This window comes from Cydia fagiglandana, chromosome 25, assembly GCF_963556715.1.
Source record: "Cydia fagiglandana chromosome 25, ilCydFagi1.1, whole genome shotgun sequence".
Lineage (NCBI taxonomy): Eukaryota > Metazoa > Arthropoda > Insecta > Lepidoptera > Tortricidae > Cydia > Cydia fagiglandana.
In genome coordinates this window covers 4,204,703-4,228,745 of record NC_085956.1, presented here as the reverse complement: position 1 = coordinate 4,228,745, position 24,043 = coordinate 4,204,703, and the positions used below count along the sequence as shown (strand labels likewise).

Sequence of the window (24,043 nt, the reverse complement as noted above, 5' to 3'; positions counted from 1 at the left end):
GTTCATGTTCTACATAGGTACCAAAGACATATATAACTTCGTATAGAAGAATAAAGTGAAATCAAGAAAAAGTCATTCTCGGATAGATGGCGCACACACCTTTGGCCTATGCTCGGCTAGATGGCGTGACGACACCGTTTCGTATTTAACAATTTTAACACATAGATATCAGGGAATGAACATGGGTCAAAATGATATAAAAATAATAAAATAATTTAATATCCATATATACACATTTTTGTTGATAATTTTATACGTCTTTATTTTGAGTTTTAGTCGTGTGTCGATAGATGGCAGTAACTTTACAGTGACTACAGAATTTACTATGACAGGACCCCTCTATACTATCTATTCTCTTTGATAGGTACGGACTACGGATAAGTAGGTACCTATGAATGAAAATGCACGATAACACTAACAGTCTAGCCAGCCTGCCTAGCCAAGGTTACAATCGCTATCGCTTCGACAGCGAAAGGTTTGTGTCTCTCTATCACTCTTCCATGTTAGTGCGACAGTGACAGTTGCGTTTCGATCGCTACGGAGCGTAAGCGATTGGCATCTTGGCTACGCGGCCAGATTCGCGATTAGATAATTAATAATTTGGCTTTGAACTTTGAATGTACCTAAGTACTCTAAATTCACATATCGTGACAGCAAAAACCTGAATTAAAGGATGACTCACGCTAGACCGGGACCTACGGCCTACCGCCAAAACCGAATTTCGCAAATTGCGGGGATCTTTCTCTTTTACCCCAATGAAGGCGTAATAAGAGTGACAGAGAATAATACTTAAAGTTGACAGTTCGACTTGTAATAGTTTTTAATACAAGCTTTTATTTAGTTTCACCTGACCGTTGTCTGTCTGTCTGTCTGTAATCAAATCTTGCAAGTTAAATTTGATCCACTTCCCGGTTTCCGATTGACTGAAATTTTGCATACTTACATACGTAAGTCGGGTGACAATGCAAAATTATGGTGTCATTGAGCTGATCTGATGATGGAGACCGGAGGTGGCCATAGGAACTCTGTGATAAAACAACGAAACCTAATTGTGTTTGGGGTTTTTAGAATTGTCTCGATGAGTATTAGTTGCCTGTGGAAAAAAAGTACAGTCGGCGATAAAAGCTTGTACCAAAAATGAAATTTTAGCCAAAAACGTATTATTTATGAAAGCTTAAATCGAATGTGCACAGCTTTGTCACAGTAACCACATATTAGTATATGTTGTTACTGTAACTAGTAATAACTATAAAATCTTTAAAAAAAGAAATCGTCGGGTGACAAGCAAAAGTCACTAAGTACTATCAAAAAATTAAAGTAACAATGCACTTTATTACACTTGTAACACGGTTTATTGTCCAATAATTTCATGGTGTTAGTTAGTGACTTTTGCTTGTCAGCCGACGAAATAGGATAACATAAAACGTAAGGTGTAGGTATAAATAAAAAAATGTTTAGGTAAATGATAATAAATAATTTATTCTCGTTAAATTAAATGCCTTTAACCCTCCCTTAACCCCCACCGTTACTATCTACTTGGTTTGTAAGGCCGCGAGTCGCTTCTTAAGGTCCAAGAGGACATTGACCTCTGGGGTCCATACAGCCTTGTCCTTGGTTGAGGCCTTCAGCTTTCGCACTTTGTCGCCCTGCAAAGAATACTTATTTGTTTTACAAGGGGGCAAAGTTGTTCTTTAACCGCTCGTGCTAATATTGATACCCGAGCAAGCGAAAGATTCCAAAATTGAACCACGAGTCTAGCGAGTGGTTCGAAAAATGGGATCTTGAGCGTTGCGAGGGTTTCAAAGCACGACGATTAAACAAAATTTGTCTCCGAGTAAAACACAAAATTTTTCACCACACCAACCCGAAGCAAATATTAAATGTAAAATATCAAACAAAATCAAATTCAAATGAATGTTAATAAATATTTATCATCGAAAATCATCATTTAAAAGTCAATTCTACCAGCAAACATAAGAAAACTTAAAATTTGCATTTGATTACTTTGCCTCACATGTGAATTACAAGTAAGCCTTTCCGAGCTGGTGTGGTGAAAAATAAGGTTAAAGTTAAATTTCTAATGCTCTGAAAGTGGCTCATTGCTTATCTATGAAGCAGGCAGAAAGTGATACGTTTCTGCTCTAGGGCTATTTACGCAATGAAAAGTCGGTTCTAAATGGATTAGTTGTATAATTTCCATTCTACAACAAATCCGTCCGGAATCAATAAAAGGACGATCCTTTTTATTAAAATGGTATCGATATTATCCTCGAAAAGTACTAAAAAACTTTATACTTAGTATTTTTTTGTAAAATACAAATGTGTTATACTTTTCTCGAATTCGAAATGAAAAGTCGAGTGAAAAGCAACATTCTAACTCGAACTTTTGGCGCTCTCGCTCCGTTCAAGTGAAAAAATAGGTAGTCAGAAATTAATAGGTGCTTTTCATCCCTTGGTTAACAATCTTCTATTTCATTTTCGTCACTGAAATGTTTTTCTGTTTCGCTGTCACTCGGACAACTCATTTTTTAATTACCAAGTCAATTTCCTACTCTTTCGGTCACTCACACATGCAACATGCAATCTCGTGATCCCTCTCAGTCACTCACTCCCCGTTCACTCACACATTTACACTAATGGTCAATTGGTCACTCACTCGACGAGACCTGTAGCTGAGGATAGCCGAACAGAAATACGAAACCCCAAGCTGAAACGGAAACGCTTTGCTCGCATTTCGTGCTCGGTCGATTTATTTCTCACTTACCAAGTCACTCATGTACTCCCTCGGTCACTCACAAGACCACTCTATCATGGCCACTCACTTCTCGGTCACTCACACATTCACTCACGCAGTCACTCACTCACGCTTTTACACTAACGGTCACTCACTCGACGAGCCCTGTAGCGGAGAACAGCCGGACAGAAATACGAAAGCCCAGGCTGAAACGGAAACGCTTCGCTCGCACTTCGTGCTCGGTCGATTTACCTGCTCCGCGATAGCTTTCTCCAAGCTGGCAACACTGTCGCGGGCCGCACCGGAAGTGGGCGTGGCCTGCTGCGCGGCCGTCAGTTGTTTCTTCAGCTCAAGCAGTTTGTTGACTTCCGGTGCCCATACCGCCTTATCTTCGTCCTTCTCTCATTCACCCAGTCACTCATACACTCTGAATTCTCTACACTTCCGGTATCCATACTACCTTGTCTTGGTCATTTCTCACGTACCAAGTCACTCTTGTACTCCCTCAGTCACTCACAAGACCACTCTATCGTGGTCACTCACTTCTCGGTCACTCACAATACCACTCTATCATGGTCACTCACTTCTCGGCCACTCACACATTCACTCTCGTGGTCCCTCGCAGTCACTCATCGGTCGCTCACGCTTTTACACTAACGGTCACTCGACGAGCCCTGTAGCGAAGAACAGCCGAACAAAAATACGAAAGCCCAAGCTGAAACGGAAACGCTTCGCTCGCATTTCGTGCTCGGTCGATTTACCTGCTCCGCGATAGCTTTTTCCAAGCTGGCAACACTGTCGCCGGCCGCACCGGAAGTGGGGGTGGCCTGCTGCGCGGCCGTCAACTGTTTCTTCAGCTCAAGCAGTTTGTTGACTTCCGGTGCCCATACCACCTTATCTTCGTCCTTCTCTCATTCACCCAGTCACTCATACACTCTGAATTCTCTACACTTCCGGTATCCATACTACCTTGTCTTGGTCATTTCTCACTTACCAAGTCACTCTTGTACTCCCTCAGTCACTCACAAGACCACTCTATCGTGGTCACTCACTTCTCGGTCACTCACAAGACCACTCTATCGTGGTCACTCACTTCTCGATCACTCACAAGACCACTCTATCATGGTCACTCACTTCTCGGCCACTCACACATTCACTCTCGTGGTCCCTCGCAGTCACTCACTCATCGGTCGCTCACGCTTTTACACTAACGGTCACTCACTCGACGAGCCCTGCAGCGAAGAACAGCCGGACAGAAATACGAAAACCCAGGCTTAAACGGAAACGCTTCGCTCGCATGTCGTGCTCGGTCGATTTACCTGCTCCGCGATAGCTTTTTCCAAGCTGGCAACACTGTCGCCGGCCGCACCGGAAGTGGGCGCGGCCTGCTGCGCGGCCGTCAACTGTTTCTTCAGATCGAGCAGTTTGTTGACTTCCGGTGCCCATACCGCCTTGTCTTTGGTCGACGCTTTGAGTTGTCGCACTTTGTCGCCCTGTGGATTGAATGACTAATGTTGATTTTTATAACAAAATGTAGCAAAATATAGATGGTCAAGCAAACCCTGTCAGTAGAAAAAGGCGCGAAAGTCAAATTTTCTATGAGACGATTACTCTTCGCGCCTACATTTTTCAAATTTGCCGCCTTTTTCTACTGACAAGATCTGCTTGACCAAGTATAGCAAATTATCAAAATAATGTAAATCGTCGGGTGACAAGCAAAGGTCACTAAGTATCACCACAAGTTCATAGCCATAGTGAACCATATTAGTACTGAAAGAAGGTCGATATTTGTTTGTTTTTTTTTTAGTAATTAGTGACTTTTGCTGATCTTTGCTGATGATACAAGATCCTGACGAAATATTAAATTAATATATGGAAATAATACAAAAAATACAGGACATTAAAAAATAATGGACAAGTGTTTTGTTATTTCGGGTCATACTCATATTTTACAAAAAAAAACACACTTCAAATTATTAAATATTAGTGTAAGATACTTTAAATATTAGCGTAAGAATAATAATCATTTACCTATTTATTTATTTTACAAATACCTGTTCAGCCACTGCCTTCTCCAAGTCGGCCACGGAACCGGAAGTGGGCGAGGCTTGCGCCTGTGCCTGGGCAGCCGTCAGCTGTTTCTTCAGTTCCAGCAGTTTGTTCACTTCCGGTGTCCATACTGCCTTGTCTTTCGTCGACGCTTTGAGCTTCCGGACCTTTTCACCCTGAAAATTAAGGTTAATTTTGTTTACAGTACATCTGGTGGTTCATTGCGACACCATGTGCTATAATAAGCACATAACATAACTACGTCGAAAATTTAAAGGGCCATTTCGTCAGGTGACAAGCAAAAGTCACAAATTACAAAAAAAAAAATAAACAAAAATCAACCTTCTTTTAGTACTAATATGGTTCACTATGGCTATGAACTTGTGATGGTACTTAGTGACTTTTGCTTGTCACCCGACGATTTGTAGAATAGGTAATTCGCACATCTATTTCAATTTGTAATTCATATATTTGTAGACTGGTCTGGTGATATTTGATAAAAATAATTTGATTCGTTCCGTAGTTGTATGACATGAAGTCAGCAATAATCTACTCAGAATAAATAAATCATCGTCATCATCATCATATCAGCCAGAGGACGTCCACTGCTGGATATAGGCCTCCCCCAAAGAGTGCCACAATGACCGGTCTTGCGCCACCCGCATCCAGCGGACTCCCGCGACCTTTAGGTACCAAGTCAGGTCATCAGTCATACTCAGAATAAATAAGTAGTATAATATTACAAAATAAATACCTGTTCCGCCACAGCTTTCTCTAATTCGGCCACGCTACCACTTACACTTGTGACGTCACCGTTTTGCTGAAAAAAAAAACACTTTAATTTAATATTCTAAAAAAAAGTGTCAAAATTAACTATTGGAAGTCCGTTAAAGGCCTGTGCACACCCATAGTCTCTTCCCAGAGTGACACAAGCCTACGTCACTATAATGTTGCCACTTTATATAGCGCTATCGCATATTATCATATAGAGCTGTCGCATGATGACGTACGCTTGTGTCAGTCACGTGGTCGGAAGAGAGTACCAGGCGGAGTATATTATTATACCATGTGCACACCTAATGCGTGTGCGCATACGTGCACATGTGCGTTGTAATATACAGATCTTTATGAGGAAACTAGAGCGTTCGGGCATTCTCGGTTCCATTCGGCTGAGCATTGCTCCGAGCAATTATTAGGGTTGGCACAACTTGACGTCCCTTTCCGTGCACGACCACAGATAAGATAATTACTTGATTTTTGACAATCCTAATAAATAGCCGAGTTTTAGAAAGGGACAGCATGATTCGTCACTGAATCGCTGTCAAACTTCGGTTTTGTCGGAAGTTTCCTTTCTGTACGATAGTACTTGGGAAATTCGCTAGTAACTGGCTACCCCAAACCAAAAATGAATTCAATTCACCTATAAATAAAATTCATTTTAGTATAAGGTGGCCAGTTATTGAAACCTTATACTAAAATTAATTCTGTTACTTATTTTACCGTTATTACTTAGTACCCTATTACTTATTATTTATTTATTTAACCTTTATTGCACAATACAAGAAAGTACAAATGGCGGACTTAATACCATAAGGCATTATCTACCAGTCAACCATTGGGCCAAACAGAGACTTACAATTGGTGCGGAAGATGAAATCGTTACAGAGATATTAAAGTCACTATCTAAATACTAGGTACCTACTTAGGGGCTATCCATAAATTACGTCATCGATTTTTGACGATTTTTGACCCTCCCCCCCATAATCATCCAAAAATCATGCTTCAAATGACCCCATTTCCTCCTACTTCATGCTACCGTCATCCGATGTCCAGACCCTCCCCCCCCCCCCCTAATTTGAAATGACGTAATTTATGAATAGCCCCTTATAGTAATAATTTTTTAGCTTGTAAGATTTTACTATTGTATGTAATATGTTAGTTTGTAAGGTGTATCTATGGGCCTTATAGTTGCCTGATAATAAATGATATTTGATTTGATTTGTTTTTTTTTGTATTGTGTGTTCTGTGTGTATTTCTTATTCTGTGGTAATATTCCCTATTGGAGGTCGGTTAATACCTCGGAGTAATTAACAATGGAGCCGCCATTAACAGGCGTTCCCCTCTGTCGAAAATAGGCGGCCAATGGTCAACCTCATGTCAACCATATGTATGGACTGACGTTTATCTGACATGACGTACCTATACATTTGATGTGCCCCTCCCCCGCAAAAAACGGCAGACTATTTTGTACCGAAAATTTTAGACATGGCGTCTCCGTTGGTTATATCCTCTAAGGTTAATACTTAATACACACCTTCTTTTCCCTATCGTCCTGCGTGCCGGCGTACTTGGCTCTCAGTTTCTCGAGTACCTCCGGTTCTATCTTGGTGAACAGTGGCTCCGGCTTGCCTATCACGTGTCCTGCTGGCAGGTACTGGATGAAGGACGGATTCCTGTACAAGTCAATTGGTTATTAGGCCAAATTAATCAATCAATCAAATTTTATTTGCTATCGTGTATGCAAATACAGTTAATTTCACTTAAAGTCACAACAATAGATATACAAAGAATAAAACGATATAAAATAACACAAGTAAAACAAACAAACAGAGGAATAAAAAAGAATAAATACAGTAGGTATACAATTTAAATATGAGTGGATATTAATGTCAGGTTAATTTAATACATTAGCAAAATATTTGTCGATAGAATAATATGTCCTGTTTATAAAATATTCTTTCACTTTCATATCAAATAATTTCATATCGTCACAGTCCCTTAGATCTGTAAGCCTTTTACAAGAATATTATCTAAAAGAACAGTCCCATACTAGTTAACCCTTTAAATGTACGAAAATAGAGCTGCAGAAAGCAGCTCTCTACCACAGTAATAAAGTTCAAATTAGCACGCAGGCGTCTTAACGCCACTAGTTGTCAACCCTACTTCTACCCAGCCAAGCAGAAAGCAGTTCTATACCACAGTAATAAAGTATATATTGGAACGCCACACTGCAGACTAAACTTAACCAACTAAGGTAGACACTCAGGGCCCCCCCACATCTGGCGTCTTTCGAGCGTCGGCGTCTACAATTCTATGGCCGACGTCGACGCAACGTTGACGCGGCGTCGACGCAACTGCGCAGCGACGTCATTTTCCATAGCGCTGGACCGACGCCGACAGACGCCGACGCTCGAAAGACGCCAGATGTGGGGGGGGCCCTCACGTGGGGTTGAGTCTTTTTTTTTTTTTTATTATTATTATGAATGGGCTTACTCATGGCCACAGACTAGCCGAGGCGTAGACGTGGCCTACGATGGAGCGAGCTCGCCCAGAAGGTGCCTGTTCACTCTTGATTTGAAGGTTGCCGGGTTATAAGAACACGGAAATATAGACGCCGGCAGGGAATTCCATTCCTTGGCAGTTCGCATAAGCGTGTCAGGGGTCACGTTAAGCTGGTCCCGGAAGCGACGGCCGGTGGCAGGCATGTATGGCGTTAGTAACACACATTGCAATGCTACAAGTTGACAATTCTACTTATATCCAGCCAAGCAGAAAGCAGCTCTATACCACAGTAATAAAGTTTATATTACAACGCCACACTGCAGACTAAACTTAACCAACTAAGGTAGACACTCACGTGAGATAGAGTCTCAGCGTGTCAGGAGTCACGTTAAGCTGGTCCCGGAAGCGACGGCCGGTGGCTGGCATGTATGGCGTTAGTAACACACATAGCTACTACAATGCTACTACATAGTTGACAACTTTACTTATTCCCCGCCAAGCAGAAAGCACCTCTATACTACAGTAATAAAGTTTATATTACAACGCCACACTGCAGACTAAACTTAACCAACTAAGGTAGACACTCACGTGGGGTTGAGTCTCAGCGTGTCAGGGGTCACGTTAAGCTGGTCCCGTAAGCGACGGCCGGTGGCCGGCATGTATGGCGTTAGCAACGCACATAGCAATGCTACAAGTTGACAGCACATTGCTATAGCTGTCGAACCCCGTTCTCTGAAAGAAAAAAGGTGAATATTAGGGTGGGTCTATTTGTACAGTCCCCATCAGATATATCAGAGCGGCCAAGGTGTTCACAATATCTGGACACGCACTCTAACGCCTTGACAATAGAGGCGTGTTCAGATATTTGTGAGCTATATAATCACGCCTATTTCCCGGAGGGGTAGGCAGAAACCACGGATTTCCACTTGCTACGATCCTGACATACCTCTTTCGCTAAATAATCGTGATTATTTAAATTTTAACGAAAGATATTTATTGAAGGGTGCCGCTACGTACTGTATTTTGTATTTAAGTACCTTTTGAATACATCAAACCAGTTTTAATGTTGCTGGATTTTTCAATCAATGCGTCCAAAGTTAAAACGGCCGTTTTTGTTTTGAGTTCATAGATCGACGAATCCAGCAACAAAAACTAGTTTGATGTATTCAAAAGGTATTTCAATACAAAATACAGTACGAAGCTACCCCATTTTTGAAATATCTTTCGTTAAATTTAAATAATCACGATTATTTAGCAGTGGCGCTAGTGTGCACGTTGATGGGCTCTTAAAAGAAATGTGTACCACTTTCTAACATGCTTAGGAGGTGACCTACCTATGATTGTGAGGACTGCATATGTTGGTTTCCAAGTTTGGATATGATAAATACAAGTTTTAGACAGGCCGTGTGCTTAGTTACCACCACCGTAGAGTATCTAACTTGTCATGCTTTTGCTTGATTGCTTTTTTACAGAAAATAATTTATAACTTCTCTTATTCACAAAATTTCCCCAGACTAGCTATCCGTAACTGAAGATAGGATATACGCAGCCGTTATAAGTTTTGTTCTCGACTACAAGAAGTACGTGTTTTAGACGGCTTGTATCCTTGTTAGCCACCATATTATTGTAACTTACTTGTCATCATCTGTGCCTTTGAGCAGCACCCACGGTTGTGAGGATTGCATATGTTGGTTTCCAAGTTTGGATATTAGAAGGACATGTTTTAGGGCTTCTCGTAGCCGCCCCTTCTCCATGTGTTGGACGTAAGCTGAAATAAATAGGAAAACATAAATAAATAAACTATTTCGGAAATAAAAATCAGAAATTTGACGACCAGTCTGGCCTAATGGGTAGTGAACCCTGCCTATGATGCCGATGGTCCCGGGTTCGAATCTTGGTAAGCATTTATTTGTGAGATGAACACACATATTTGTTCCTGGGTGATGGGTGTTTTGCTTAGTTGGGTGTTAGGTTGATCTGTGTAAGATCACAGAATAAATAATAGTACCTACTAGATACAGAAAACTCACTCTCTAACAAAACGCGTCTGTTACGATCAGGACAAATATGGCCGTTAGGTGGCGACAGCGCCACGCGCGGCTTTATGGCTAGCCACCAAAATTGGTGTGGAACGGATGCACTTTTAGCTACCTGTTGCAAAGCGACGAAATCGCGGAGTCAGCCACGCCTGGTAATATGTCCCCTTATACTTATTTATTTTATTTAGTTACCTCATACCTGCTCCTGCTCGGTGGTCGGATCAGGTCTCTACCCTTACAGGCCTCCGCCATGAACAAGGCCGAGAGCAGGGTGGGATGGAAGCGATTGGTGACAGAGGTCATCAGAAAATTTCAAGACGGACACGACCTTCATCAATGAAGAAAACGACTAGAGAAAGAATTTACTTACCGACGAGCTCCCTATTGACGAGCGCCATGAGCTCGAAGTCTGCGCGCGCGGCGCGCAGCTCCGGGACCCTCCCTTTGAAGGAGTTGGCGCAGAAACTCAGCGAACGGTGGCAGAAGTTACCCAGGTTGTTCAGCAGCTCCGAGTTATTTCTGTGGACAATAGGGTATACTCGTACTGTATTTAAAATAAATTATTTTGCATAAAATAAAGCACCAGATAATTCCAAATTTTACTTTAAAGGAAAAAACTGAAAAATTACGCTTCCGGCAGGACTTGAACCCGCCACCTCCGCAATCCGTGCGTTAGCTCTGCCAATTGGGCTACGGCTTCCGTACCAGAGCCTTGCGAATCTTTCCAGCCGTCGGGGCCTATTAGAAATCTACAAACTATAACAAGGGAGCAAAGATGCATTACCTTGTACCGAGTTCAACCCAACTGAAGCTAGAATCGGAGCTCTCCGGCCGTACGCTGGCTAGGTAGAACCGCCATACGTCAGACGGGATTCCCGTGTCCTGTGCAAAAACAAGTAACCGTCAAAAATATTTTTAATACACACTTTTATTGCCAACTGTACTTTTTCTCCTTTGCATGTACTTCTCGAGACCTTATAAATTAGCCTAAACTCAATATGTGACATCCCACGGGTAAAGGTACCCTATAACGGTTGGCGCTTACGACGCGTAGCATTGGAGCGTTGTGATCAACAGCGTCAGCGCCAGCCGCCATAAGGTACCTTTTCCCGTGGAACGTCACATATGTTTATGTTTTCCATCGAAGAGTTCCTTTGGCTACCTTCCGACTAGATCATCAGATCAGCTCCCTGTTAGCGTATTATTGCATTGTCATCGGAAATATGGAAGTATGCAAAATTTCAGCTCGGTCGGACCGGAAGTGGTTCAAATTTAAGTTACAAGATTAATGCACAATCATCATCATCATCTCAGCCATAAGACGTCCACTGCTGAACATAGGCCTCCCCCTTGGACCTCCATACGTGCCGGTTGGAAGCGACCCGCATCCAGCGTCTTCCGGCGACCATAACAAGGGCGTCTGTCCACATTGTGTTTTAATGCACATGCGATGGTTTTCATCATATATTGACAATAGATCACAGGCTGTTGTCGTTAACAATTATATATCAGGCTGGGTTACCGTTCCAAGTGGTGTCCCTCAAGGATCGTTACTGGGACCTCTCCTCTTTAATGTATTTGTTAACGACATCTGTGATTGCTTTAGATTTTCTAATTTACTCTGTTTCGCAGATGATATGAAAATCTATGCTAAAGTAAAATCTGCTCATGATTCTGTCCTTATGCAAGAGGACCTTTCGCGCCTAGCTTCCTACTGCCAGTTAAACCGATTGGAACTTAACCCATCCAAATGCTTTACATTAACCTTCTCTAGACAGCGATGCATAATTCCAACTACATACATGATTGAAGGTCAACAGCTACAAAGAGTCCAGTTAGTGAGAGATCTGGGAATTATTCATGACTCTAAATTATTATTTGACTCCCACATTAATGCTGTCATATCTAATGCCTCCAAAACACTAGGGTTTATCATGCGTAGCTCCCAACACTTCATTGAAGCTAAAACTATTAAAATTCTTTACTGTACATATGTTAGGAGTAAACTTGAGTATGCATCACAAATTTGGAATCCCCGATATCATACTTATATTGATAGACTAGAACGCATCCAGAAGAAATTTATCAAGTTCCTCTGCATTAAACTTAAATATCCTTATGCATCCTCCAACTATGTCAATATTTGTAGGAAGCATCATCTCATTCCGTTGCATACACGCCGTGAAATCTCAGACATAGTTTACATTCTCAATATTATAAACGGAAATATTGATTGCCCTGAGTTGTTGGCTGAGCTCTCTTTCAGTATTCCATCCAAATCTACAAGAAATTTTCGACCCCTTGCTGTTCCAAATGCTTCGCGTAACTACAGACAGAACAGTTTTTTGATACGTGCTAGTAAATGTCTAAATAAACTCACGAAGGAGCATGACATCGATATTTTCAACAGCAACATCCAAACTGTGCGGCGTATCCTGACAGAGGAGTTCTTTAAATGAGTATGGCTTAGTGGAATGTGAAATTTCATTGTGCTGTGTTTTTTCTTTTTTTTTTTTCTTTATTTCTTTTGAATCTTCTTTAGTAATGCGAATTCAAAATTAGTTACTCTGCCTTTGGCGCTGAAATGAATGTATAGTGCAATAGTGCTAACCACCAATTGTTTTTGTTAATCTGTATTTCTTTTGAATCTTCTTTGGTAATACGAATTCAAAATTTGCTACTCTGCCTTTGGCGTTGAAATGTATGTGTAGTGCAATAGTGCTAACCACCAATTGTTTTTGTTAATCTGTATTTACTGGTGAGAACCTGTAATTGGCTTCTTGTATCACATTTATAAAACCTATTAACATGTTAACAGCTGTTGGATCGCCGAATAGTAATAAATAAATAAATATGTATACAAAGAGATATAGGTATACACGCAGTGAAGCTAAATAAGTGTGTAACAAAACAAATGAGTGTCTTTTCAAAAAGAATTAATTATCTATGAACACCATACATAATTTATTAAAAAAAAAGTAAAACCGACTTCAAGTCTTCAAGAGTATTGTTTAGGTCCAAATTAAATATACCTGTGCGTCTGTCCCGAAAACTCCCACTCCTCTTGATTTTGAGAATTTACCTTCCTCGTAATTAAGGTATTCTGAAAAAATTGTTGAATATTTTCAATGTGTTTTTTAATACAATAATGCAAGCTCCTTGAAAACGATACAAGTGCGAAAAAGTGGAAATTCGAAACGAGTGGCGATAAATTAAAACACGACCGAAGGGAGTGTTTTAAATCGACACGAGTTGCGAATTATTTATTCGCACGTGTATCGTACAACGTTTTACATACGCACGAAAAGTGTTATTTTACGCACGAGTGCGGGAAAATAGCACAATATGTACTGTAAAACATGTTTTACAGTACATATGGTCCACTTATCGCCACTCGTTTCGAATTTCCTCTTTTCCGCACTTGTATCGTAAATAACTATTTTAATGTTTCATTATCAACAACAGTTGTTACTGTTAACCCAACAGCTTATTAATTTTTTTTAAATATAAAATACTACAATAATGCCCTGTAATTTATTTAAGGTTCTATAACATAATATAAACATACCGGTAGCGAAGATGTGGTCAACAAGCACATGGCCCTGGTTGGCCGCGATGATCGCCGTCGGGAACATGATGGCGTGGAACGGAACGTTGTCTTTCGCCATGAATTGGTACAGCTTCACCTAAAATACACATACTTTATGTGATACGGATCCATACGATGCTCCGATGTGTGAGAGAGACAGCGCTATTTACATACATACATCTCACTCACACACCATGCAGTATCCACATCCAATGTGAGTGCGCCTCATTCTTCACATGGCGACCCTGACTTCTTCTTCTTCCTGGCGTTATCCCGGCATTTTGCCACGGCTCATGGGAGCCTGGGGTCCGCTTGACAACTAATCCCATCATTTGACGTAGGCACTAGTTTTTACGAAAGCGACTGCCATCTGACCTTCCAACCCAGAGGGGAAACTAGGCCTTATTTGGATTAGTCCGGTTTCCTCACGATGTTTTCCTTCACCGAAAAGCGACTGGAAAATATCAAATGATATTTCGTACATAAGTTCCGAAAAACTCATTGGTACGAGCCGGGGGTTGGAACCCGCGACCTCCGGATTGAAAGTCGCACGCTCTTACCGCTAGGCCACCAGCGCCACATGGCGACCCTGACTGGATTTTATTAATCAACGGATCCGTCTAACGGGCAAAAAGTTGTTTTTAATTGTTATTTATTTTTAAGTGTAGTTAAGAGCTTTGTAAGTGAGTACGCATGCACTCGCTATACTTCGGTTGCACCAAACTGTTCGTATCGTTAAAGAGTTCGCTTAATTTTTAGTGTTCCGTACAAAACTTTGTTTACGGGACACTTATGGGATCACTTCGGTCTTGCAAATCAGTTAAATGCGTTTTTATGTATGGAAAGTTTCATAGTTGTCAAATGTGGTTGGTGCAACTTGCCCTTACTGATTATTTATATTTAGTTCTCTTGTAGTTAAGTTTCTCTTAAGTGAAATGTATAATTTGTTTGAGAAAATAAAGTTCCATAAACCTAAAGCGTGACTCCTTATTTGACAGATAGATTTTGTGGTATTAAAACCCGTCCCGACGCAAAGATGTCCATCACGTTCGCTGCGTTGCCGCGTTGGATTGCGATTACATACGGCAAGTACTTACATGTATATCTTTGTCGGGTTTCCACCATTTCTCGTAGTCTTTAGTGAGGCATTGTGTTATACTCCAATAGCCTATCGGGGCGTCGAACCATACGTAAAACACCTGCAACAAACATATTATACATATAAATACAGATTTTGAACTAAAATATTTTCAGGCCACAGACAAGATATAAGGTGTGTACTAGTGCTCGACGCTGCACTAGTATTCGACATGGGCACTTTATGTCAAAATGACAAGGATTAAATTTGAATAAAGCAAAATCTTCGCCGTTCTAATTTAAGCTATATTACTTTGACTTAACCACTCAACCGTCCGGCCCGCGAGACTGTTTTCCTGTCAACCGTCCGGGTTTTTTTAGCGACGCACGCCCCGCGCAGCGCATTCACAACTTTCTACAAAAATTATAACTACACTGCCATCTAAATTTTTTTAGAGCTAACTATTTAGTTAGGCTACGTTGTCGCATCAAGAGAATTAGTAAACAATGCCGAAATATTCCGTTAGATGGCTCTGAAATCAAATCTTTCGTCCACCCCTTTGGATAGTAAGGTTCCCGCGGACGGTTAAGAGCATATTTTTTTCGGATACTATGATATCGTCGGACGGTGAAGTGGATAAAGTGCCCATGTCGAATACTAGTGCAGCGTCGAGCACTAATACTTCTACCTTACTCCAGACTGAGCATAGTAGCGCTACCCCCTCTGCCAGAAATATACGGTAGTTTTACTCCATGTTCGAGTCGAAAGTGTCTTTATGTGACGTCCGTGTCTTTGAACGGACCAATCACGGCACGGGACTCGCTCACCTCGTCCCCCGCACCCCAGTATTTTCGGCAGCATCGGTTCCATGAAATAATTGCTCTAAACTCCGTCTAGAGCATTCCTAGTCTACGATTCAGGCTTACTTGTCCTATCATGTAAGCCAGCGGTCGGCAACCTGCGGCCCGCGGGCCGCATGCGGCTCGTGAATCTGTCACTTGCGGAACCGTGTGCCGCCTTGGCTATTTTGTATGTAATAGTGACAAACGACAATGTCTCATAAAGTCATAAATATTAACAAAGTACGGCCCGCGTCACCTCCGTTAACTACTATGTGGCCCTTGGCTGCTAAAAGGTTGCCGACCGCTGATGTAAGCAAACAGTTCTCGAAGATATTATCACATTTTTTTCTGGAATTATACAATAATCAAGACTTAAAATGTTGTTGTATACTTAAAGAAACTCACAAAGTATTGAAATTATCCAAATAACCATTGAAGAATATCATCACTACACTTTAAAAATCAAAGTCCCCCGCCGCATCTGTCTGTCTGTATGCTTGTTCGCGATTAACTCAAAAACAGGGCAAGTGCGAGTTGGACTCGCGCACGAAGGGTTCCGTACCATTACGCAAAAAACACCAAAAAAAAATCACGAGCCCCACTTAAATATTTATTTTATTTGTTTTTAGTATTTGTTGTTATAGCGGCAACAGAAATAATCATTTGTGAAAATTTCAACTGTCTATCTATCGCAGTTCGTGAGATACAACCTGGTAACAGACAGACGGACATAGGAGTCTTAGTAATAGGGTCCAGTTTTAACCCTTTGGGAACCTAACTCGTAAGTGGCTAGGAATCTAACTGTATGGACCTTATTAGTGAACCCCTCGACAGGGACCGGCACGCCCCACTTGAGGTCTCTGGTGACTGCGCGGGCCCTCAGCGGTTCCCGCAGCCAGGAGCGCGCCACGGCGCGGGCCGAGGGCGACCAGCCGTGCTCCACTTTGGTCACCCATGAGCGCAGTGCTGGTTCCAACTGAAACAGAAATACAAGAGTTTTATTTAAATAATTTTTGTAACGAGAGTTTAAGCTGCGTTTCCACCAGAGATGTGCGAGAATGCGTAACGAAGGATATGTTTGTTAAGAACCAATTTCGCCGATTCGCTTGTCTAATACATTTACTATTATTCGACGACCGGTCTGGCCTAGTGGGTAGTGACCCTACCTGCGAAGCCGATGGTGCTGGGTTCGAATCCTAGTAAGGGCATTTATTTGTATGATGATACAGATATTTGTTCCTGAGTCATGGGTGTTTTCTATGTATTTAAGTATTTGTATATTATATATATCGTTGTCTGAGTACCCACAACACAAGCCTTCTTGAGCTTACTGTGGGACTTAGTCAATCTGTGTAAGAATGTCCTATAATATTTATTTATTTATTAAACTCTGACTTCCCCGCCAGCGCCACTCCTCGACTTTGGTCTACAGCTATCTCACTCTAACTATACGTCTGTCTCACCTGCCCCAGCTCTATGAAGAGCTGTTCGCTCGGCCGCACCGCCGGCGAGTCTCCGCATATTTTGCAGCGCGGCTTTATAAGTTCTATCGCGTTGACTAGTTTCCCGCACTTGTCTACAGCTGTCCCACTCTAGCTATATGTGTCTCACCTGTGCCAGCTGTCTCACTCTAACTATACGTCTGTCTCACCTGCCCCAGCTCTATGAAGAGCTGTTCGCTCGGCCGCACCGCCGGCGAGTCTCCGCATATTTTGCAGCGCGGCTTTATAAGTTCTATCGCGTTGACTAGTTTCCCGCACTTGTCTACAGCTGTCCCACTCTAGCTATATGTGTCTCACCTGTGCCAGCTGTCTCACTCTAACTATACGTCTGTCTCACCTGCCCCAGCTCTATGAAGAGCTGTTCGCTCGGCCGCACCGCCGGCGAGTCTCCGCATATTTTGCAGCGCGGCTTTATAAGTTCTATCGCGTTGACTAGTTTCCCGCACTTGTCTACAGCTGTCCCACTCTAGCTATATGTGTCTCACCTGTGCCAGCTGTCTCACTCTAACTATACGTCTGTCTCACCTGCCCCAGCTCTATGAAGAGCTGTTCGCTCGGCCGCACCGCCGGCGAGTCTCCGCATATTTTGCAGCGCGGCTTTACAAGTTCTATCGCGTTGACGAGTTTTCCGCACTTGTCTACAGCTGTCCCACTCTAGCTGTATATGTGTCTCACCTGTGCCAGCTGTCTCCCTCTAACTATACGTCTGTCTCATCTGCCCCAGCTCTATGAAGAGCTGTTCGCTCGGCCGCACCGCCGGCGAGTCTCCGCATATTTTGCAGCGCGGCTTTATAAGTTCTATCGCGTTGACTAGTTTCCCGCACTTGTCTACAGCTGTCCCACTCTAGCTATATGTGTCTCACCTGTGCCAGCTGTCTCACTCTAACTATACGTCTGTCTCACCTGCCCCAGCTCTATGAAGAGCTGTTCGCTCGGCCGCACCGCCGGCGAGTCTCCGCATATTTTGCAGCGCGGCTTTACAAGTTCTATCGCGTTGACGAGTTTTCCGCACTTGTCTACAGCTGTCCCACTCTAGCTGTATATGTGTCTCACCTGTGCCAGCTGTCTCCCTCTAACTATACGTCTGTCTCACCTGCCCCAGCTCTATGAAGAGCTGTTCGCTCGGCCGCACCGCCGGCGAGTCTCCGCATATTTTGCAGCGCGGCTTTATAAGTTCTATAGCGTTGACGAGTTTCCCGCACTTGTCGCATTGGTCTACAGCTGTCCCACTCTAGCTATATGCGTCTCACCTGTGACTACTGTCTCACTCTAACTATACGTCTGTCTCACCTGCCCCAGCTCTATGAAGAGCTGTTCGCTCGGCCGCACCGCCGGCGATTCTCCGCATATTTTGCAGCGCGGCTTTATAAGTTCTATCGCGTTGACGAGTTTCCCGCACTTGTCGCATTGGTCTACAGCTGTCTCACTCTAGCTATATGTGTCTCACCTGTAACTGCTGTCTCACTCTAACCATACGTCTGTCTCACCTGCCCCAGCTCTATGAAGAGCTGTTCGCTCGGCCGCACCGCCGGCGAGTCTCCGCATATTTTGCAGCGCGGCTTTATAAGTTCTATCGCGTTGACTAGTTTCCCGCACTTGTCGCATTGGTCGCCTCTAGCGTCTTCGTAGAGGCAACCGGGGTGCGGGCAGGTTCCTTCTACGAACCTAAAAACAGAAAATAACTACATAAGGCTGGCGTCCACTAGACTCGCCGAGGCGAATCGAATAGCAATAATTCGCCTCCTATATTTTCTATGCAACTGCATCCATTGACGACCGGCCGCGGCGCGCCGATTCTTGTGTAAAAATATAGGAGGCGAATTATTGCGATTCTATTCGATTTGCCTCGGTGAGTCTAGTGGACGCCTGCCTATAGTGTGACGTTTACACAATAAAAGTGCAATGCGAACTACCTGCAAGTCGACATTCTGTTGTCAACTGTCATGGCGTGCGGACGGGTCGCAAAGCACATGACCAACTGAGTTTTATTTATCACCTTGTAATACAACGGAACCTAGACGTCACACATAGTATAAAACAAAGTCGCTTCCCGCTGTCTGTCTGTCCCTATGTATGCTTAGATCTTTAAAACTACGCAACGGATTTCGATGCGGTTTTTTAATAGATAGAGTGATTCAAGAGGAATTAAGGTTTATGTATATTTTTTTAACCCGTTCGAAGCCGGGGTGGGTCGGTAGTTACTTTTAAATAATACATTTTAATTTCAAAACAACTTAGGAAACTCGGTCACGGCGCTACCAGTCACATTTTTAGGGTTCCGTACCTCAAAACGAAAAAACGGAACCCTTATAGGATCACTCGTGCGTCTGTCTGTCTGACCATCTACGAAGCTACTGGGTCTAAAGTCTTGAAAAAATGCACAAAATAGTTCCTTACCTATAGATGACAGGAAATCCTAGAAACGTGCAGTCAAGCGTGAGTCGGACTTAATGTACGGAACCCTTAAAACGCGAGTCCAACTCGCACTTGGCCGGTTTATTTTTCCTCAAAACAGGCCCGTTTCCTCCAGTCTAGACATTTTGTAAGACATTTTCATTGTTTAAAATTGCGGATGCAGATTTTTTGACATCCGCGGATGCGGATGCGGATGTCAAGATTAGGTACTTAGAAAACGTCAAATGTTACATTTTTAGTATTTTTTACTAAAAAAAAACGAAACGTTTTTGTATTTGAGCAAGAATATAGGTGCGTTATATTTAATAAACAGTAACTTGGCCGCCTTTCTTTTCTGGATCTAGACGATTTCGTTATAGGTAATGACGAAATTACCTAGCACTTACGCCGTCGCTAAGATGTTCCTGTACCGACTTGTTCGACATCCGCATCCGCATAAGCTGCACATCGATTTTATGCGGATGCGGATGTTGAAAATAATGCGGAAGTTCCGCGGTTGCGGATGCGGATGTTCGCAACATCCCTGGTTTAAATTGCTAAAAACTTACCTGTCAGCTAAGAATTTGTCACATTTCTCGCAGTGCAGCTGGTCAACGGTTTGTGAATTAATGAATCCATTTTCTTTCACTTGGCGGAACAGCTTTTGTACTAATCTGTATAGAAATAAATAAAAAAAAAATTATAATGGATAAAATGTATTGCAGAAACTTAAATATAAATAAAAACTAAATTTATATACAAAAAACAACGGGTTGCACTCCGGGAGTGCCGACAGAAGTGAAAACTCAATGACTAGTCCAAAATGTCTGCAGCACTATGTATAATTGACCCATCCTCCTTTCTATTGAAAAACTTTAGTTCCGCAATTGCTGGCCAGTGAGCTTAAATTTGTAGCGTTAATTGTTTAACATTCGAATAGAAATAGTAAAGTTACCTTGCAGACCTCGCATCTAAATATATTTGATCATGATATTTTGAGTTTTATTCACCAGTACTAGAGTTCACTTTTATTAGAGAGTTACGAATGTTTACGATGGGTGCAAGTGCTAGTGCTGCACTCTGGCGGCAGAACGTTGCAGTAATACCCCCTATTGACAGTGGCGGATTTGCAGTTTTTTCCGCCCTAGGCCCCAGGCCCTGTAGCCGCCCCTTTCAAGGCACCCATAATATTCTTGTTACCATCAGCAAATTTTTTGTCACAATTTGCCGCCCCTAAATATCTTGCCGCCCTAGGCCCGGGCCTACTGGGCCTTAAGCACAGAATAAATAATAGTACTAGGTACAGAAGACTCACTCTCTAACAAAACGCGTCTGTTACGATCAGCACAGATATGGCCGCTAGGTGGCGACAGCTTATGGCAAACCCCAAAATTGGGGTGGAACGGATGTACTTTTAGCTACCTGTAGCAAAGCGACGAAATCGCGGAGTGAGCCACGCCTGCCTTAAGGCAAATCCGCCACTGCCTATTGATTTTCGTAACATAACGGAACCCATAACCCCACTTACTGTGTGTGCTCGGGTGTAGTGGTGCGTCCAAAGTGGTCGAATCCTATGTCGAACCAGCGATATACGGAGTTGTGTATTTCAAAATATTTGTCGCAGATCTGTTGGGGCGTGACCCCCTCTTGTAGAGCCTGTGAATTAAAAAAACAAATTTGATTTTTTTTTGACAAAACAAAACCGGACGAGTGCGAGACTCGCACACCGAGGGTTCCGTACTGTTTAGTTTATTTGTATTGTAGTGTATTTATTTATTGCAATTCACATGTACTTTACAGGTTTTACAAGTAAGGTAAGTAAGTATTTGTTGTTTTAGCGGCAACAGTAATACATCATCTGTGTAAATTTCAACTGTCCAGCTATCACGGTTCATGAGATACAGCCTGGTGACTGACAGACGGACAGTGGAGTCTTAGTAATAGGGTCCCGTTTTTACCCTTAGGTACGGAACGGAGTAATTAGTGTTGTACCACAGAATAATTAATAGTACTACCGTACAGAAAGGAAACTTCCTACAAAAACGTTGTTTGACAGCGGTTTCGGGTCGAATCATGCTGTCCCTTTCTAATATATGACACTATCCCTTTCGGCTATTTAGGGGTGTCAAAAATCAAGTGATTATCTTATCTGTGGTCGTGCACGCAAAAGGAAGTCAAGTGGTGATGCCAACTCTAATAATTGCTCGGAGCAATGCTGAGCCGAGCGGAGCCGAGTTTGACCGAAGTCAGGAGTTTCGCACCCCTGGTTGTACTTACTTTGGTTTCGGTGGCTGTTCCATACTCGTCCGTGCCGCATATGTATAGTGTATTGTAGTCACATAATCGACAATATCTGTGAACAAGTTAATTAAAAATTACTGGTTATTTTCATTTATAGAATGTCCATATTTAGATTGATTAAAATTGATTGATTGATTGATTGATTGATTGTCTGTGTAAGAATGTCCTATAATATTTATATTTATTTTATATTTATTTATTAAATGGACAGAATTTTGATACCAAATAAACGCAAAAATTTTGGCCATCCTATAGTTCGTTTTTTTAGCATTAGAAATAAGGTAAACAATCTTGATGTGTCTTTTGACGGACGGACGGACGGACGGACGGACAGCGAAGTCTTAGTAATAGGGTCCCGTTTTACCCTTTGGGTACGGAACCCTAAAATCGAAATATAGTAATTAGCTTACCGGGCAAAAATGTCCCCTGACAACACGCAACCGATGATGTTGCCTAAATGCGGTACGTTGTTCACGTAGGGTAGGGACGACGTGATCAACACGTTTCTCCTGTCATTCACTGGCATTCTGAAACAGGAAGTGTAATAATAGTTATTTGACGACTGGTCTGACCTAGTGGGTAGTGACCCTGCCTGTGGAGCCGATGGTCCTGGGTTCGAATCCCAGTAAGGGCATTTATGTGTGTGATGAACACGAATATTTGTTCCTGGGTCATGGGTGTTTTTTATGTATAAATTTGTGTGTATATGAGTATGTATATCGTCGCCTAGCACCCATAGTACAAGCTTTGCTTAGTTTGGGTCTAGGTTGATCTGTGTAAGATGTCCCATAAGGCACTGGTCCCACCGCGAGCTAGTAAGCTATGAGCTAGCTGGGCGAGTAACTATAAATATCGCCGTGTCTCTTTTATTTACACGGGAGTGCTTATCTTTTGTTCGTGTTTATAGCCGATAGCTCATAGCTTACTAGCTCGCAGTGGGACCAGTGCCTTATTTGTTTTACAAGGGGGCAGTTTTTGTTTAACCTCTCGTGCTAATATTGATACCCGAGCAAGCGAAGGATTCAAAAATTTTACCACGGGCGTAGCGAGTGGTTAGAAAAATTTAATCTTGAGCGTTGCGAGGGTTTCAAGTCAATTGACTTTTTGCACTTTTCAAGGGTTAAACCGGTGTCGTGTAAAAGAGATGGCATGCTTACGCGACTTTGTCCTGCTTCAGCGGCGCTTGTAGCCGACTGCGGCCATGTTGCCAGCTCTCTTTGGCACTGGCTATTTCCTCATCTGTCGGTCCGGGGACAGCTGCTGGCCCTTCCATTGGGGTACTAAAAAAAAAAATTCTGATCATTAAACGCCGGCATCCAATTTGTTGCCTAGGCCGATAGAACGTTTAACAACTTGAAGAAATTAAATAATAAAAAATAAAATAAATTTACAATAAAATAAATACAATAATCTAACCTAGCCGAACATCATAAATTCATCACTGACTAATTTAACCTTTTCGACGCCGTGTCAAACACAAAAGCAGTCACGCGGACGCCACATCACCGAAGTGTCATAACTGAAATTGAACTTTATGCATATGCACGTAGATCTAAGTTGCTCTGTGGTCTGTGACCGATTAATCGGGCTTTGGCGTTGAACCTGCGGTGCGTATATATCGGTTATTGGTGTCCAAAAGGTTAACTAAATGACTACACGACGTTCAGCCATCTATTTAAACGTTGATGACAATGACTTGGCCGGTTGTTATTCATCTATTTACTTAGATGCCGGCGTTTAATGAACGGGCTAGGCGTCTAATTAGCTGGCTAATTTAACCTTTTGAGCGCCAAGCGACGCATCCATTTGCCGTACCACTGACGCCACGGGGGTAAAATTTAGTTTTGTGAATAACTAACGCCAACCTAAACCTTAAGTATATTTGCTTGTAATAATGTAATGTAATAATGTAATTTAATTGGTATGTGTATACCTAATTTCAGTAGATTTTCATCAAAAAACGATCGACGTCAAATGTCGTCTTTGGCGACGTTGTCACGATTTTGCGTTGACGTCAATTGCCGTCTGTGGCGTTCAAAAGGTTAAGAGCGCTCTTACAAGAAAAGTCGAAATAATGCAAAATTGATGATACTAGTCGACGAAATTCAGGACTTTGTGCTCATTATTAGAAACAATGAGTACTTGTTCCAGTAAAAACGTCTTCTTATCTTTTTAAATATCGTTGTAAATATTAGAAAAAGGACTTATTAAATTAGTAATGAATTTTTTTCTG

At 42.3% G+C, this 24,043-nt stretch overlaps 1 protein-coding gene across 1 annotated transcript in view; it reads right to left on the bottom strand.

Moving 5' to 3' along the window:
* Positions 1–1,459: 1,459 nt before the first annotated feature.
* Positions 1,460–24,043, bottom strand: part of LOC134677131 (methionine--tRNA ligase, cytoplasmic) — a 32,596-nt gene continuing 10,012 nt past the window's right edge. The window contains exons 6-24 of the mRNA XM_063535590.1: positions 22,968–23,090; positions 22,221–22,337; positions 21,787–21,862; positions 21,038–21,165; positions 20,079–20,183; positions 18,603–18,780; positions 16,425–16,589; positions 14,791–14,892; positions 13,673–13,790; positions 13,137–13,207; positions 10,889–10,986; positions 10,475–10,623; positions 9,701–9,833; positions 8,654–8,797; positions 7,098–7,236; positions 5,538–5,603; positions 4,789–4,959; positions 4,054–4,227; positions 1,460–1,646 (exon numbers count right to left, since the gene is read on the bottom strand). Of these exons, the coding sequence (XP_063391660.1) occupies positions 1,533–1,646; positions 4,054–4,227; positions 4,789–4,959; positions 5,538–5,603; positions 7,098–7,236; positions 8,654–8,797; positions 9,701–9,833; positions 10,475–10,623; positions 10,889–10,986; positions 13,137–13,207; positions 13,673–13,790; positions 14,791–14,892; positions 16,425–16,589; positions 18,603–18,780; positions 20,079–20,183; positions 21,038–21,165; positions 21,787–21,862; positions 22,221–22,337; positions 22,968–23,090 (2,371 nt within the window). The 3' untranslated portion in view covers positions 1,460–1,532. The remainder of the gene's footprint in view (positions 1,647–4,053; positions 4,228–4,788; positions 4,960–5,537; positions 5,604–7,097; positions 7,237–8,653; positions 8,798–9,700; positions 9,834–10,474; positions 10,624–10,888; positions 10,987–13,136; positions 13,208–13,672; positions 13,791–14,790; positions 14,893–16,424; positions 16,590–18,602; positions 18,781–20,078; positions 20,184–21,037; positions 21,166–21,786; positions 21,863–22,220; positions 22,338–22,967; positions 23,091–24,043) is intronic.